Below are 12,967 nucleotides of genomic sequence, written 5' to 3' on the forward strand. Positions count from 1 at the left end.
AAGAGCATAAACCGAAGTTTGCTTATGATGTCTGAAAGCAGCCAATGGCAGTAAGCCTCATAGTAGAATGGGGATTCTGCATCTGGAAATGCTTGATGTTCTCTCGATTTTATGCCCAATAAAGGTTTTGGAATTGAATTAGAATGGGGATTTGAACCCAGGTATCCACAGCCTGAACTCAGAATGATGTCTAGTACACAACAGTGACTTCTGAAGATCAGAAGTCTTTTGCTCTTTTGCTTTAGTTTTCCTTTAGCATAGAAATGTAATTAAAATAAAATAAAATGAATGGCGCTAACAGCTCTTGGAGGATTCCTATCCAGGCACTGCCCCGATCAACAGTCATTCAGAGGGCACCAGGCCTGAGCATCTGGCTCTCAAACCCAGACTGTTCACCATATGTCTAGACAACGGCCTCTGCTTACTGAGTGAAATGGCCCAATGATTCTGGAGCCTCTTAAAAGCAGATGCACTTCCCGCATTTATATGTCAAAAGTTTCCTTCCAGAGAGTCACAGCTGGTTATTCTGCTTCAGAGCCCTAGTAAAGCTTACCATTTGGGGCATTTTTTAAAAAACATTAACTAAACAGTATTCAAGGGGCTGTTGGCCCAATTTCATCATGGAACCTTTTAACATTTGGTCTCCAGGCCAGTCTTCAAAGCCAGTAGAGGGAGCACAATACTTGGTTTTGGGGACAACTGCCTGGACACAGCAGAAACCTGAAGCTTGTTTATTGCTCTTCACAATGACTTGCATGGGTGGGTAAAAGAAACATGATTATAATCCCCTCCCCCCCTTCAGTCCAAGGCTGATGTTACAAGGCAGATGTCAATATTTTACATATTGCTGTTTGATAAGCTTTTTACCTCCTCCTTCTGTTTTAAGGTGACATACAACTACACTCCAACTGGACCTCTTTCTTTGAGGTTTTGAAGATGATTATACGGAAGTCACTTTTGGAAATGGGAGCTGTCACAGCTAAACTGAGGCTATGGCTGAAGGTCACATTGTCCCCAGTTTGAGATCTTAGGCGTCTCACCAGTGAAGCTAACTCTGGCCAGTAAGCAAGAGTGTAACTTACATTTTCAGGTATGCTGGGAAGTTCTCTGGTGTCAGGCACGGTAAAGTAAGAGTGCTGGGGAAGAAGGAGAAGAGTCTCATGAGACAACAGCTTACCATACAATAGACATTAAGAGAATACATTAAAACCTAAACAATACAAGCCATACAAACTACAGGGCCTCCTGCAGCAGTGGTGTAGGAGGTTAAGAGCTCGTGTATCTAATCTGTAGGAACCGGGTTTGATTCCCAGCTCTGCCACCTGAGCTGTGGAGGCTTATCTGGGGAATTCAGATTAGCCTGTGCACTCCAACACACGCCAGCTGGGTGACCTTGGGCTAGTCATAGCTTCTCGGAGCTCTCTCAGCCCCACCTACCTCACAGGGTGTTTGTTGTGAGGGGGGAAGGGCAAGGAGATTGTAAGCCCCTTTGAGTCTCCTGCAGGAGAGAAAGGGGGGATATAAATCCAAACTCTTCTTCTTCCTCCTCAATAGTCACTGACTCCGTATGAGTCTGCAATTAATTTCTGCTCTCCAAGCTTTGCCACACAAGTGGTCTTTAAGCTGGTTTATGTTTCTTCCCCAGGAATGAGGCCGAGAGACACAGGGGACATGAAAATGCTGTCTTCTTCATCATACTACTTTATTTATTTTATTAAGTGTTAATATCCCACCCCTCTCCTCCCCTTTCAGACTTGGGGCAGCATACAACAATTCTGAAACAATGAAATACTTAAAACATATAAATATCATATTAATAAATACAATTACCAAGCAGTGACTGATTCCACATCATTTCTAAATTGGAACCTACACAATTTAGGGACAAACTGGTGGTCAAGAGATGATTAAAGTTGGAAAAAGTTTGTTGGAGAAAAGTTTGTTGGTGGGGGAGGCCTCCAGGTGTTAACCGTAGCGGCTTTAACCATATGCCTGATGAAACTGCTCCATCTTGCAGGTCTTGTGAAACTGTAATAGGTCCCACAGGGCCCTGGTCTCCTCAGACAGAGAATTCCACCAGGTGATGATACCTTCATAATGCTGATGTGAAATGATAAGTTTTGAAGTTTTACAGAATTTTTACTCAGGTAGAACGGTCCATTGGTTCACTTACCGTGAAGAGGCCTTCTCTTGTAGGCGTAGACCATCTTGGTGGGTGGTTTCCACCCCCATTCAGGGAGGCAGGAAGAAGAATTCCGTCACTTCCTGTCCAGGTTTGGAACTCGTTTTATCCAGTATCCGATTAGCCGAGCAGTTGAAGTAACAGTATGAAGGAACAAAAGTCTCACAAGAGAGATAACGTTTAACAATACAAACAACCTTAACTCTAGCCTTAGCTATAACCAACCTAGTTTGGGCCTGGAAGGAGAGCCCTAGCTAAACAAAAGGCGAACTGAGGAACCTGATAGGGGTTGCTACGTAGAATTTTGGGTCTGTCTTGGAGCTTGAGTTTTTACTGTTAACGACGCACCGGGAGGGCCAAGATGGTCTACGCCTACAAGAGAAGGCCTCTTCACGGTAAGTGAACCAATGGACCGTTCTCTTGGAGGCGTAGCCCATCTTGGTGGGACCTCCCAAAGCAGTGTCCCTTATCAGGGTGGGCTGTCGTTAGGAATCTATGATATGCTCCAGTACCCTATGCCCAAATACTGTGTCGGATGCCCCCCAGGATTGAAGCTTGTAGTGCTTCACAAAGGTAGAGGGGGTTGACCAGATAGCTGCCCGGCATATCTGCTCGACTGAGGCATTGTGCCTGAAGGCTGCATTGGCAGCCGCTGATCTAGTGGAATGTGCTGTTATCCCTACCGGGACTGGAATGTCTAATGCTTTGTAGGCTTCCACGATACATGACTTCAAATTGGTACTAATGGAGGCTGTGGACATGGCATGGCCCATTTTTGGATTTGAGATGTTAATAAACAGAGTTTGTGTCTTCCTAATAGATTCAGTTCTAATGAGGAATGCTTTGAGCGTCCTTCTGGCATCCAAGGTGTGCCAGGACTTTTCCTTTGGATGAGAAGGGCGAGGACAGAACGTAGGGAGCACAATGTCCTGTTGTAGGTGGAAGTTAGAGGCCGCTTTGGGTCGAAAGGTGGGGTCCATACGAAGGATGACCTTGTCGTCATGGAAGGTGCAGAGATTGGGATTGATGGAGAGAGCACGGATTTCTGAGACTCTCCTTGCAGATGTAATGGCTGTTAGAAATAGAGCCTTCATTCTGAGCCATTTAAGGGAGATAGTCTGGATAGGCTCAAAGGGAGTTTTTGTGAGGGCTGAAAGGACCGTATGTAATCTCCAGGATGGAAATCGGTGGCAAGTGGGGGGTTGAGACTGCTGGACCCCTTTCAGGAAACGGATTACGTCAGGGTGTTGCATGGCTGGAAAACCTTGAAAAGAATGCCAAACAGTAGATAAGGCGGCGACCTGTCTTCTCAGAGTGTTGCTTCTGAGACCAGCCTGGAAACCCTCTTGTAGGAAGTCTAAGACGGAGGATAACGACGGGAATTCCGGGTCGATGTCCTTGGCTTTAGCCCAGGTGGCGAAGCGTTTCCAAGTATAGTTGTATATCCGCACAGTGGCTGGTCTTCTGGAGGCCAGGAGTGTGTTGGTCACTTCACTGGAGTAACCCTTGTTGGTCAGTTTCTGCCGTTCAACAACCAGATGGTCAGTTTTAACCAGTCTGGGTTGGGGTGAAAGAGAGGACCCTGATGCAGGAGCTCTGGGAAGACCGGAATCCGAACTGGTGGAGCAGTTGACAGTTCCTGGATTGTGGAGAACCAAGGTCTCCTTGGCCATGCAGGTGCCACTAGGATCACTTGTGCCTTCTCTGTTATGATCTTCCTGAGTAACTTCGGTATGACGGGAATTGGCGGGAAGGCATATAGTAGGACAGGGGGCCATTGGCTTGACAAGGCATCCACCGCCATCGCCTTGTGGTGGTAAAATCTGGACATGAAGTTTGGCACTTGCGCGTTCTGGGCTGTGGCGAACAAGTCGATGCTTGGTCTGCCGAATCTGCGGGTGATGCTCAGGAAGGTTTCCCTGTTCAGGGACCATTCTGCTGGGGAGATTGTTTGACGGCTTAGCCAGTCTGCATTCAGGTTCAGAGAACCTTTGATGTGTTCCGCCTTGATACTCAAGAGGTTGGTTTCTGCCCATGACATTATCTTGGAGGCTTCCTTGAGTAGGCGTGACGATCTTGAGCCGCCCTGATTGTTGAGATACGACTTGGCTGCGATGTTGTCTGTGCGTATCAGGATGTGTTGACCGGAGACGTAGGTCTGGAGCGATTGGAGGGCCAATAGTATTGCTCTCACCTCCAACATGTTGATCGGTAGCTTGGACGATTGGATGTCCCACTTCCCCTGTGTATAATGATGATTTATTTATTTATTTATTTATTATATTTGTATACCGCCCTCCCCGAAGGAGGCTGGCATCTGTGAAGAGTTGTATTTGATCCGGAAACAGGAAATGTTTGCCTTGGATCAGGTTCTGGCGATGGAGCCACCATTGCATCTGTTTCTTGAGGGGGCGCGGAAGAAGAATGGGCCGGTCCCTTTTCAGGATAATATCCTGTTGGAATGGTCGGAGGAGCAGTTGTAGGGGACGAGCGTGAAATCTTCCCCATTGAACTAGATCCATGGCTGAAATGAGGATTCCCAGGAGTTTTACTAGGAACAGGAGGGACGCAGATTTGGGGTGCATGATGGAGCCGACCATCTTCTGTATCTTGCAGATCTTTTCCTCCGGGAGGAAGAGGGCGTTGTTGGTGGAGTCGATGATGGCTCCAAGATGAGTGATCCGTTGAGTTGGGGACAGTATGCTCTTTTCCCTGTTGATAAGGAATCCATGGAGTTGTAGGGTGTTGATGACTAACTCCAGATCCTGTATGGCCTTGGACTTGGTCCTGGATCGAATTAGGAGATCGTCGAGATAGCGGTGTATGTGTATCCCCCGATGAAGAAGAAGGGTTACAGGAACCAGGAGAGTCTTCGAGAAAACGCGGGGGGCCGAGGCGAGGCCAAACGGAAGAGCTCTGAATTGGTAATGATTGTTTTCTATGGCAAACCTTAAGAATTTCCTGTGTGAGGGCCTGATCGGAATGTGAAGGTATGCCTCTGCTAGATCTAGCGAAGTCATGAAGTCTCCTGGTCGTATGGCTTCCGAGATGGTCCGGAGAGATTCCATCTTGAATCTGTGTAATTTCAGAAACTTGACTGTTCTGAGATTGAGTATCGCCCTCCAGTCCCCGTTCTTTTTGGGGACCGTAAAGAAATGAGAGTAGTGACCTGAGTAGGTGTCTTCTCTGGGGACCGGTTCTATGGCCCTGGTGGACAGAAGATGTTCTATGGCCCTCAAGGTTCTGGGTGCTTTTTCCTTTTGGTTGCTGAGGGGGGAAGGGATGAACCGGGGGGAAGGGAAGGAGAGAAATTCTATTGCATATCCCTGGGATATTGTCTCCTTGGTCCAGGCATCTGTGTGTTCGTGTTCCCATGCTTGCTGGAAGAGAAGGAGACGCCTGCCAACTGGGGATGAGTCAGGATTTGGTAGGTCCCTCTTGTCTGTTGTTTTTATCAAATCTCGGTCTGAAGTTTCCCCTTCTACGAAAGGAACCAGATCCCCTGTTGGACCAAGAGTTGTTTCTGGCATCTCTGGGGAACCAGGAGGAGTTTTTGCCGTCCCTTGTGGTTCTAGGTAGTACTCTGTGCGAGCGAAAGGAAGATGACGAAGGAGTTGCTCTGGACCAGTTCCTGTTCCCATCTGAACGGAGGAATTTTGGAAGGGCCTTCTTTTTATCTTTGGTCTCGACCAGGATGGGTTGCAGGTCTTCTCCGAAGAGCGCCTGTCCTTGGAAGGAGTAGCTTGTTAGGAGGGTTTTGGAGTGGATATCAGCCTGCCAGGATCTAACCCATGCATTGCGGCGAGCGACCAAGGAGGAGGCCATGGCGCGAGAAGACAAGATTATGGCATCCAAGGTGGCATCAGCTATAAAGGCAGCACCTGTTTTGATGCGATCCAAGCCCTCCCTGACGGCGACTTGTTCATGTTCCTCTTCCTCTGCGCTATGCTCCTCATCTCCAGGAAAATGGAGAGGGTCTTGTGGAGGGATTCTAGGGTAGCCCCTAGTTTGCCCATGGGGAGGGGGGGTCCTGCGATGGAGACCTAGAGTAACCCCTAGTATGTCTCTGGTAGGAAGGTCCTGGACCCTGCGATGGGGAGCTAGGGTAACCCCTAGACCCATGCGCAACCGCTTGAGTTGCCCCAGGTAGTTGTTCTGGCAGCCCATGGAATTGCTGAAGCTTGTCTTCTATGGCTTTGTTGAGAAAGCTGGCGAAATCGGCAGGGGAGAGGGACTGCCAGTTGAATGGGGACTCAGCGTTCACCATTTCTTCCCCTCCCTCCAATTCTGTAGCGTGTTGCCCTGCGCAGTCGGAGCCTTGCCTGATCTCATCTATCTCCTGGCTGTGCGTTGCGTTCGGAGAAGGGGGAGGCGTTCGTTCTCCCTCTGCGCGCACGCACGGGCCGTCTCCCGTGCTTCCTATGGCTGCTATAAGCCTTGTTGTTGGGGCGGAGGGCTGGGCAACCTGTCTCCGTGGAGGGGAGAAGGAGGCGGCCGGGACAGCGAGCTGGCGCTTCGGGCGCGGCTCATCCGTCGGAGCCTGCGCGCGGTCTTGCGTTGTTGCGGAGGCGGGGCTGGTGCACTTTGCGAGCGGCTTCTTGCCGCGTTCCGTTTGGGCGCTTGCCGCGCTGATGTTGGGGCGTCCGGCTGCCTGTTGGGAGGTTCCCTGAGCGGGGACTATGGCCGGAGGAGGCGTGACGCCCTTGCTGTAAGCCCTAGCGGCTTCGGCTGCCGAGCGGTGGAAGTTTCCCCTCGGTGGGGAGAAACGTTGGGGGGCCATTTTGGGTGCCTGTTTTGGCGGGAATGCGAGTTAGGCGAGGGGGGGGGGGAAGGCTAAGAATTGCGAACTGGTTCCCCTATCCCCACTACTTACAGTTAAGACTCACACAGAAGAGAAGAATAGAGGAAGAAGAGACAGGAGGACGGAGTAGCCCAAAGAAGAGCTGGAGGAAGAATTCAGGTACGGAGGACCGAGAATTCCATGCACTCCCTGTCGAGGCAGGAAAGGTACTGGATAAAACGAGTTCCAAACCTGGACAGGAAGTGACGGAATTCTTCTTCCTGCCTCCCTGAATGGGGGTGGAAACCACCCACCAAGATGGGCTACGCCTCCAAGAGAATGGAACCAACAACACCCTCCCAGTGGTGGGATCCAAAAATTTTAATAACAGGTTCCGATGGTGGTGGGATTCAAACAGTGGCGCCGCCGCACACCCGCACCTCCAGTCCCTATTGGGCAGGGAGGTTGCTTTAGTAACCCCTTCTGGGCACTCAGAAAAAATTAGTAACCACTTCTAGAGAAGTGGCGAGAACTGGTTGGATCCCACCTCTGCCTCTCACCCCCCAAGTGAGTTACAGCTGGCAAAAGCATTGTGTTGCTGAGGTCCAAAATACAAAGTTTAGTCACATCAGGCTACATGGTCAGTTCTAGTGGTTGGGAAAAAAAGGATGAAAGAAGAAGAAGAAGAAGAAGAAGAAGAAGAAGAAGAAGAAGAAGAAGAAGAAGAAGAAGAAGAAGAAGAAGAAGAAGTTGGATTTATATTCCCCCTTTCTCTCCTGTAGGAGACTCAAATGGGCTTACAAACTCCTTTCCCTTCCCCCCTCACAACAAACATCCTGTGAGGAAGGTGGGGCTGAGAGAGCTCCAAAGAACTGTGACTAGCCCAAGGTCACCCAGCTGGCGTGTGTTGCAGTGCACAGGCTAATCTGAATTCCCCAGATAAGCCTCCACAGCTCAGGGAGCAGAGCGGGGAATGAAACCTGGTTCCTCCAGATTAGAGTACACCTGCTCTTAACCGCTACGCCACTCCTGCCCCTATTGCACTATAGCAGGAGCTGACAGGGTTTCAGTGCCCTTGCCATGATGACCAGAAACAAAATTAGAGATTTGTAGACTCTTGTAGTAATATTGGTTTTCCGGCCAAAACTGGAATGCTTTTTAATACAGAGTACTCATAACAAACTTGATATGATGGTGCAGCAGGGCTGTAATTTGTGGTATTAGTACTATTTAAATCTAATAATAATTTAAAAAATTATGTTGTGCTTTTTTCAAGTCTGTTCAATATCTGTTTATCTGCCACTGCAGTACTTTGTGAAAGCATATGGACTGAAATACCCATGAGTTAAAGCAGGTTCACAAACGTGAAAACAGGTAAACCAGCCCTTACTCCACAAACCTGTCATCATCTTAATTTGGCTATAAAGGGGCTAGATGCCAGAAAGAGAGTGAGGGTAGTGGGAAAGTAGCTGACAGTAATGAGCAGGGGAGGGAAAAGGTTGTGGTTCTATAACTTGGTTTGCAAACAGCCAGACTAAGAAAGGCGGAGCCTCAAAGAAGCTGAGCTCCCAAGCTCTGCTTTGATATTCTTTTCCTGCTCCACTGCCCATGAAATGTCCAAGGCAAAGAGAGGTCAAGAGCATTCCTTGAGTGCACTGGAATGCAATGGACAAAACATACTGGCCTCTCGCCCTGCCTGTCTTCTCTATCAGACACACATGCTGTGTAAGGAATAGCTGGTTCTCGGTGCTGCTGAGATAGTCTCTAACACCAGACCAAACAACTTCTACCTGTCGACTGACATTATGGAGCAAAACAACACAGGAGCTGTTTGGAGTCAGTGGTAGGTGTTGAAATTCTAACCTGAGGAGAGTTTTCAGACTCTGATTTAATGATCACAGCTGAGAAAACAGATGCCACCATTCAGAACTTCTCTGCAAAGCTCTACTGAAATCACAGAAAAACCCATCCAATTTGTCCTGGTAGAGATGGTTGCAAAGCACTTCTGTTGCTGAACAGTTTATAAAAGAGAGTCCTTATGAAAGGTACTACCTGATCCAAAAAGGTGCAGAGAGAGAGAGAGATGGAGAGTTCAAACCTTCCCAGTTTGAAGCCCTACAAACTACTTCTCTTCTGGTCTGGGAAGCAGGGGAGGGGAACACTTTTGGAGTACATTACACCAATACCCCAGCCTTTGCTCTGACTTGCATGGTCTTCCCAGGGTACATACTGATGTATAAAACTGCAAAAAGCAGCGGCCCAGCAACTATAGGAGGCCAACTCTTCCCCTGTGAATTTATATCAACTCACGAATTGGGCAGCATTGATACCTAGAATGAAAGGATACCTAGGTACCAGGAATGGAAGTTCATGAAATTGCTTCACTGCTTGGTGGGAGACCATCTAATGGGCCAGGCATGAGCTGCAGTGGTGTTCACACCCCTCCTCACCTCTCCACTAATACTCTGATATATGTCTGAATTTTGCCACTGCTTCCCACAAATTTAATCCAGAAACCTCCTGGGGGTCGGGGCCTACCCTCCTGTACTCCATACAGCAAAAGACGTATTAATGGAAAAATTTATCATTCACTTTCAAAAACATCTTAGGGTCTCCCCCCTGCCTACACAACAACCACGTGAAGGCAGATTAAAGATAACATATGACCGCAGATGTCAGTATCTGACTGGTTCTTAATCTTTCGATTCTTCGTGGGAGCTTCTTAAAGATGGGTTAGCTATTTATCATACTAAAAATGTTACCATTGGGGCACCTTGTTGTTTCCTGTTTAAGGATGGAGATGCTGCCTCAGTTTTGCTGAGCCCCATGAGCTACTTACCACACTGAGATGCACAGATGTGCCAGGCTCAGGGATGGGCAGTTTGTAAAGTGTTTCCAGGAGTTCATACCATTGGCTATCCTAGGGGTAAAATAGATTATGTTTTAAATAGATGCTTTGACTCCAAGTTCTAAAAGTCTGCAAACAGTGTCTTTTATTTATTTGCAAAATGTATATCCTGACTTTCTGCCTTTACAAGGGCTGCCAAAGTGGCCAGTAAATTAAGATATACACGATACAATTACATTATACAACTACTAAAATCAACTCACCTCCCAAACAAACACCATTAAAACAAATTTAAAAGACAAAATACATAAGAATCCATATTCTATTTCTACAGGTGTCAGAACTGGGGATCTCTGGAATGCAGGACACTAGACTGGAATAGGTCAGGGACTCTTGGGTTTGCTGCCAACCAAATTTCACTCGTTCATCTAGATACAGAGAAATTCAGAGTTTCATATATTTACCTGGCACTTAGCTGTATAGTCTGCCAAGATGTTGAGAAGTTTATAAAAGACTTCAAACCACGGGAGATAACTAAAAACAAACACACGCAATAAGAAAAATTTTTAAAAATCAAAACACCATTCTGCTTTGCAATTTTTTAAAAAAAAGCAAGCATAACACAGACACAATATTTGTCAAATCAGCAGCACTTTAGCTGGATCTCTGGCGGCATCACACCTCCTCGTTCTGTTATATACTAGCCAGTGGAAAAAAGGTCAGCTTAAAAAAAAATGATGTGACAACTCTGTTCCAACTTGTAAGACATTTGTGTCTTACACAGCTATGTCTCCCAGGGAAACATTCACCCCACGAAGTCAGCAACCACCCCGGATGTGCACAGCAAGATCACCTTAGTTGGGTTAAGTGTCAGACTTCCGTGCCAATTTTGGGGTCAACTGTGTAATAAGACAGAAAACACTCTGCCGGGGAATTCTCTTGAGGTCCAGTAGCCCGGAAAGCCACAGTCCCAGCCCCTCCTTGCCAGGGAAAACCAAGTGTCAACAAGGGTTAAGGCACTGCTACAGTGCAGCTGCACATATCAGCTGCAGAGAAGTCAGTGCCCCAACGGTCAGGCCACAGTAACAAATGAAGTGAGATGCAGCAGACGTGACAGATAATGTGAACAGAGCTCTACTAGTAGCATCTGTCTGCAGCTTGGGAACACTTATTGTAAAATGTAAAGTGACTTATCAACAATTTGCTGATAAGGAATTTTCACATTCTATGACAGCATTAGCACATCCGTTGGTAAGGTCCAAGAAACTACAGGAGTTTCTGGCTTCGAGCAGGCAGAAATACAATTTCTAGTACACGACGGAAATACAATTTCTAGTACATGAGTTTGGCACAGAATGTAAACATTCCAGGGGGATTAGAGGGACCATAAAGTTTTGACTCCCGTTTTAAGTCTCATAAACCTCAGAGTTAAGAGCTTCCCCAAAGAGCACCCGAAAGAGGGAGGCCCCTTGGAGAAAAAAGACTTGCTCATAGATTAACATAGCAAACACATTCAAGCAAGAGAGAATGGGTGCTTTTTAAAAAATCTTAGCATAATTCAGAGAAAGCCACACTCGGGGTCTTTGTAACAGACATTCTTTGAATACCGGTAAGTGGACTTCCTATTTCACAAGTCAGATTTTGAATACATGGAGAGACATTTATACACATGCATACACAGAGTATTTCCCCTATGAAATGGAACAACCAAACTTAGATGGAAATGTGGGCATAAATATTTAAATAAATATTGATAGACATGGGTGCTGTTTGAATTGAACCAAAAAAAGAAGAATACATCTCTGGGCAAGTGACGTGCATTTAACTCAATTGTGTACACTGGAACTATCTTATTTGATGTCTACACAGCCTTGACTGTATCTAGGATATAAAGTTAAGTTAAGAATGAGTTTGTGGTGAACTTCAGCAACAACATAAGCAATGCAAGTATAACATAAATAAATAAAAGGATACAGAAAAGACTAGCATGGTCCTGGAAACAACACGAACATCAATGATGCAATCATTGTTCTATCAATCAATCAATCAATCAATCAATCAATAAAATCCAATTTTTTAAAAAAAATTAAAGGAGGAGGCATCTTAGATTATTTACCAACTTCCTGTAGGAACTTCTTGATGAATATCTGGCAAGGGCAGAAGCACAGTTTTGAAACCAAAGCCCAAATTTATGCCACTTCAAAAGAGAGGCTGTTTCACCCTGCTGCGGGGACCATTCACAGCTGCTCTGTATCTTACCAGAGGGGCCCACATAGCTTCCTGCATGGCTTCAATACACCCGTTGTGGTAGGTTTACACTCCATTCCCTCCAAGGATGCCAGACCTACGTTCCATGCTAATGCTGTCACTCAGCAGCCCAGTAAAATCAGTTTATCGGAGGAGGCGATGCAGAACAAGGAGAAAGGTGTCCTTTATGGACACAAGTAAGTCTCTAAAACATTTTTTAAATCACTTCCAGTGTTTCGCCAAGACCAGCTGGTCCAGTAAAAGGTATCGTCTCACTTGCTTTGTGGTTCCTGGGCGACCAAGGATTCATTTATAATTTCACACGGTCGAATTGGTAGAGCTGCTGGCTGCAGCGCCTGAGGATTTTACAAGGGAGTTGGGGGAAGGAGATCTCTTTTCCCCAGCATCTTCTGTCATTGCAAGAATGTGCAGCCTTTAAAAAGTTTGCGCAGCCCTTCTCACAAGACCAAAAAGTAGCCAGTCTTCTGAACAAAGCTGGCTATGTGCACTTGTTGGCTATGTGCACTCCAGTTACTTTGGACTGGTAAGTCACTTTGGACTGTTTAGATTTGCAATATTACCAAAAGCTCAATGAGGCCCATGTGGAGCTATCCCATCTTCCTTCCACAGTAACTCTGTGAAGTGGGCTAGTCTGAGTGCGCAATTCACCCAAGGTCAGTCTGCATGTACAGATAACATCTGCCCCATCACAAAACACTGCCTGTTACTCTTTCGCCATATCAGCACCACTTGCACACCTTGCAAGTTCACAAAAGCAAATGCAGTAAAAAGCCTGAGGGGTGCAGTAAGAAAGCCATCTCTTTAGCCTGCGGGGTGGGGGTCAGGAGGCACATCATACAATAAAATCCCTTTAAAAAGGATCAGGTGATAAACTGAAGGAAAGCCCAGA

At 46.7% G+C, this 12,967-nt stretch overlaps 1 protein-coding gene across 9 annotated transcripts in view; it reads right to left on the reverse strand.

The window, feature by feature from the left end:
- Positions 1-12,967, reverse strand: part of DENND1A (DENN domain containing 1A) — a 275,137-nt gene that overhangs the window by 116,279 nt on the left and 145,891 nt on the right. For all 9 annotated transcript variants that reach the window (XM_048513362.1, XM_048513361.1, XM_048513358.1 and 6 more), the window contains 3 exons: positions 10,275-10,344; positions 9,802-9,882; positions 1,083-1,136 (listed from right to left, as the gene is read on the reverse strand). In XM_048513362.1, the coding sequence (XP_048369319.1) occupies positions 1,083-1,136; positions 9,802-9,882; positions 10,275-10,344 (205 nt within the window). The remainder of the gene's footprint in view (positions 1-1,082; positions 1,137-9,801; positions 9,883-10,274; positions 10,345-12,967) is intronic.

The sequence above is a fragment of the Sphaerodactylus townsendi genome, linkage group LG12, assembly GCF_021028975.2.
Source record: "Sphaerodactylus townsendi isolate TG3544 linkage group LG12, MPM_Stown_v2.3, whole genome shotgun sequence".
NCBI classification, from domain to species: Eukaryota; Metazoa; Chordata; class Lepidosauria; order Squamata; family Sphaerodactylidae; genus Sphaerodactylus; species Sphaerodactylus townsendi.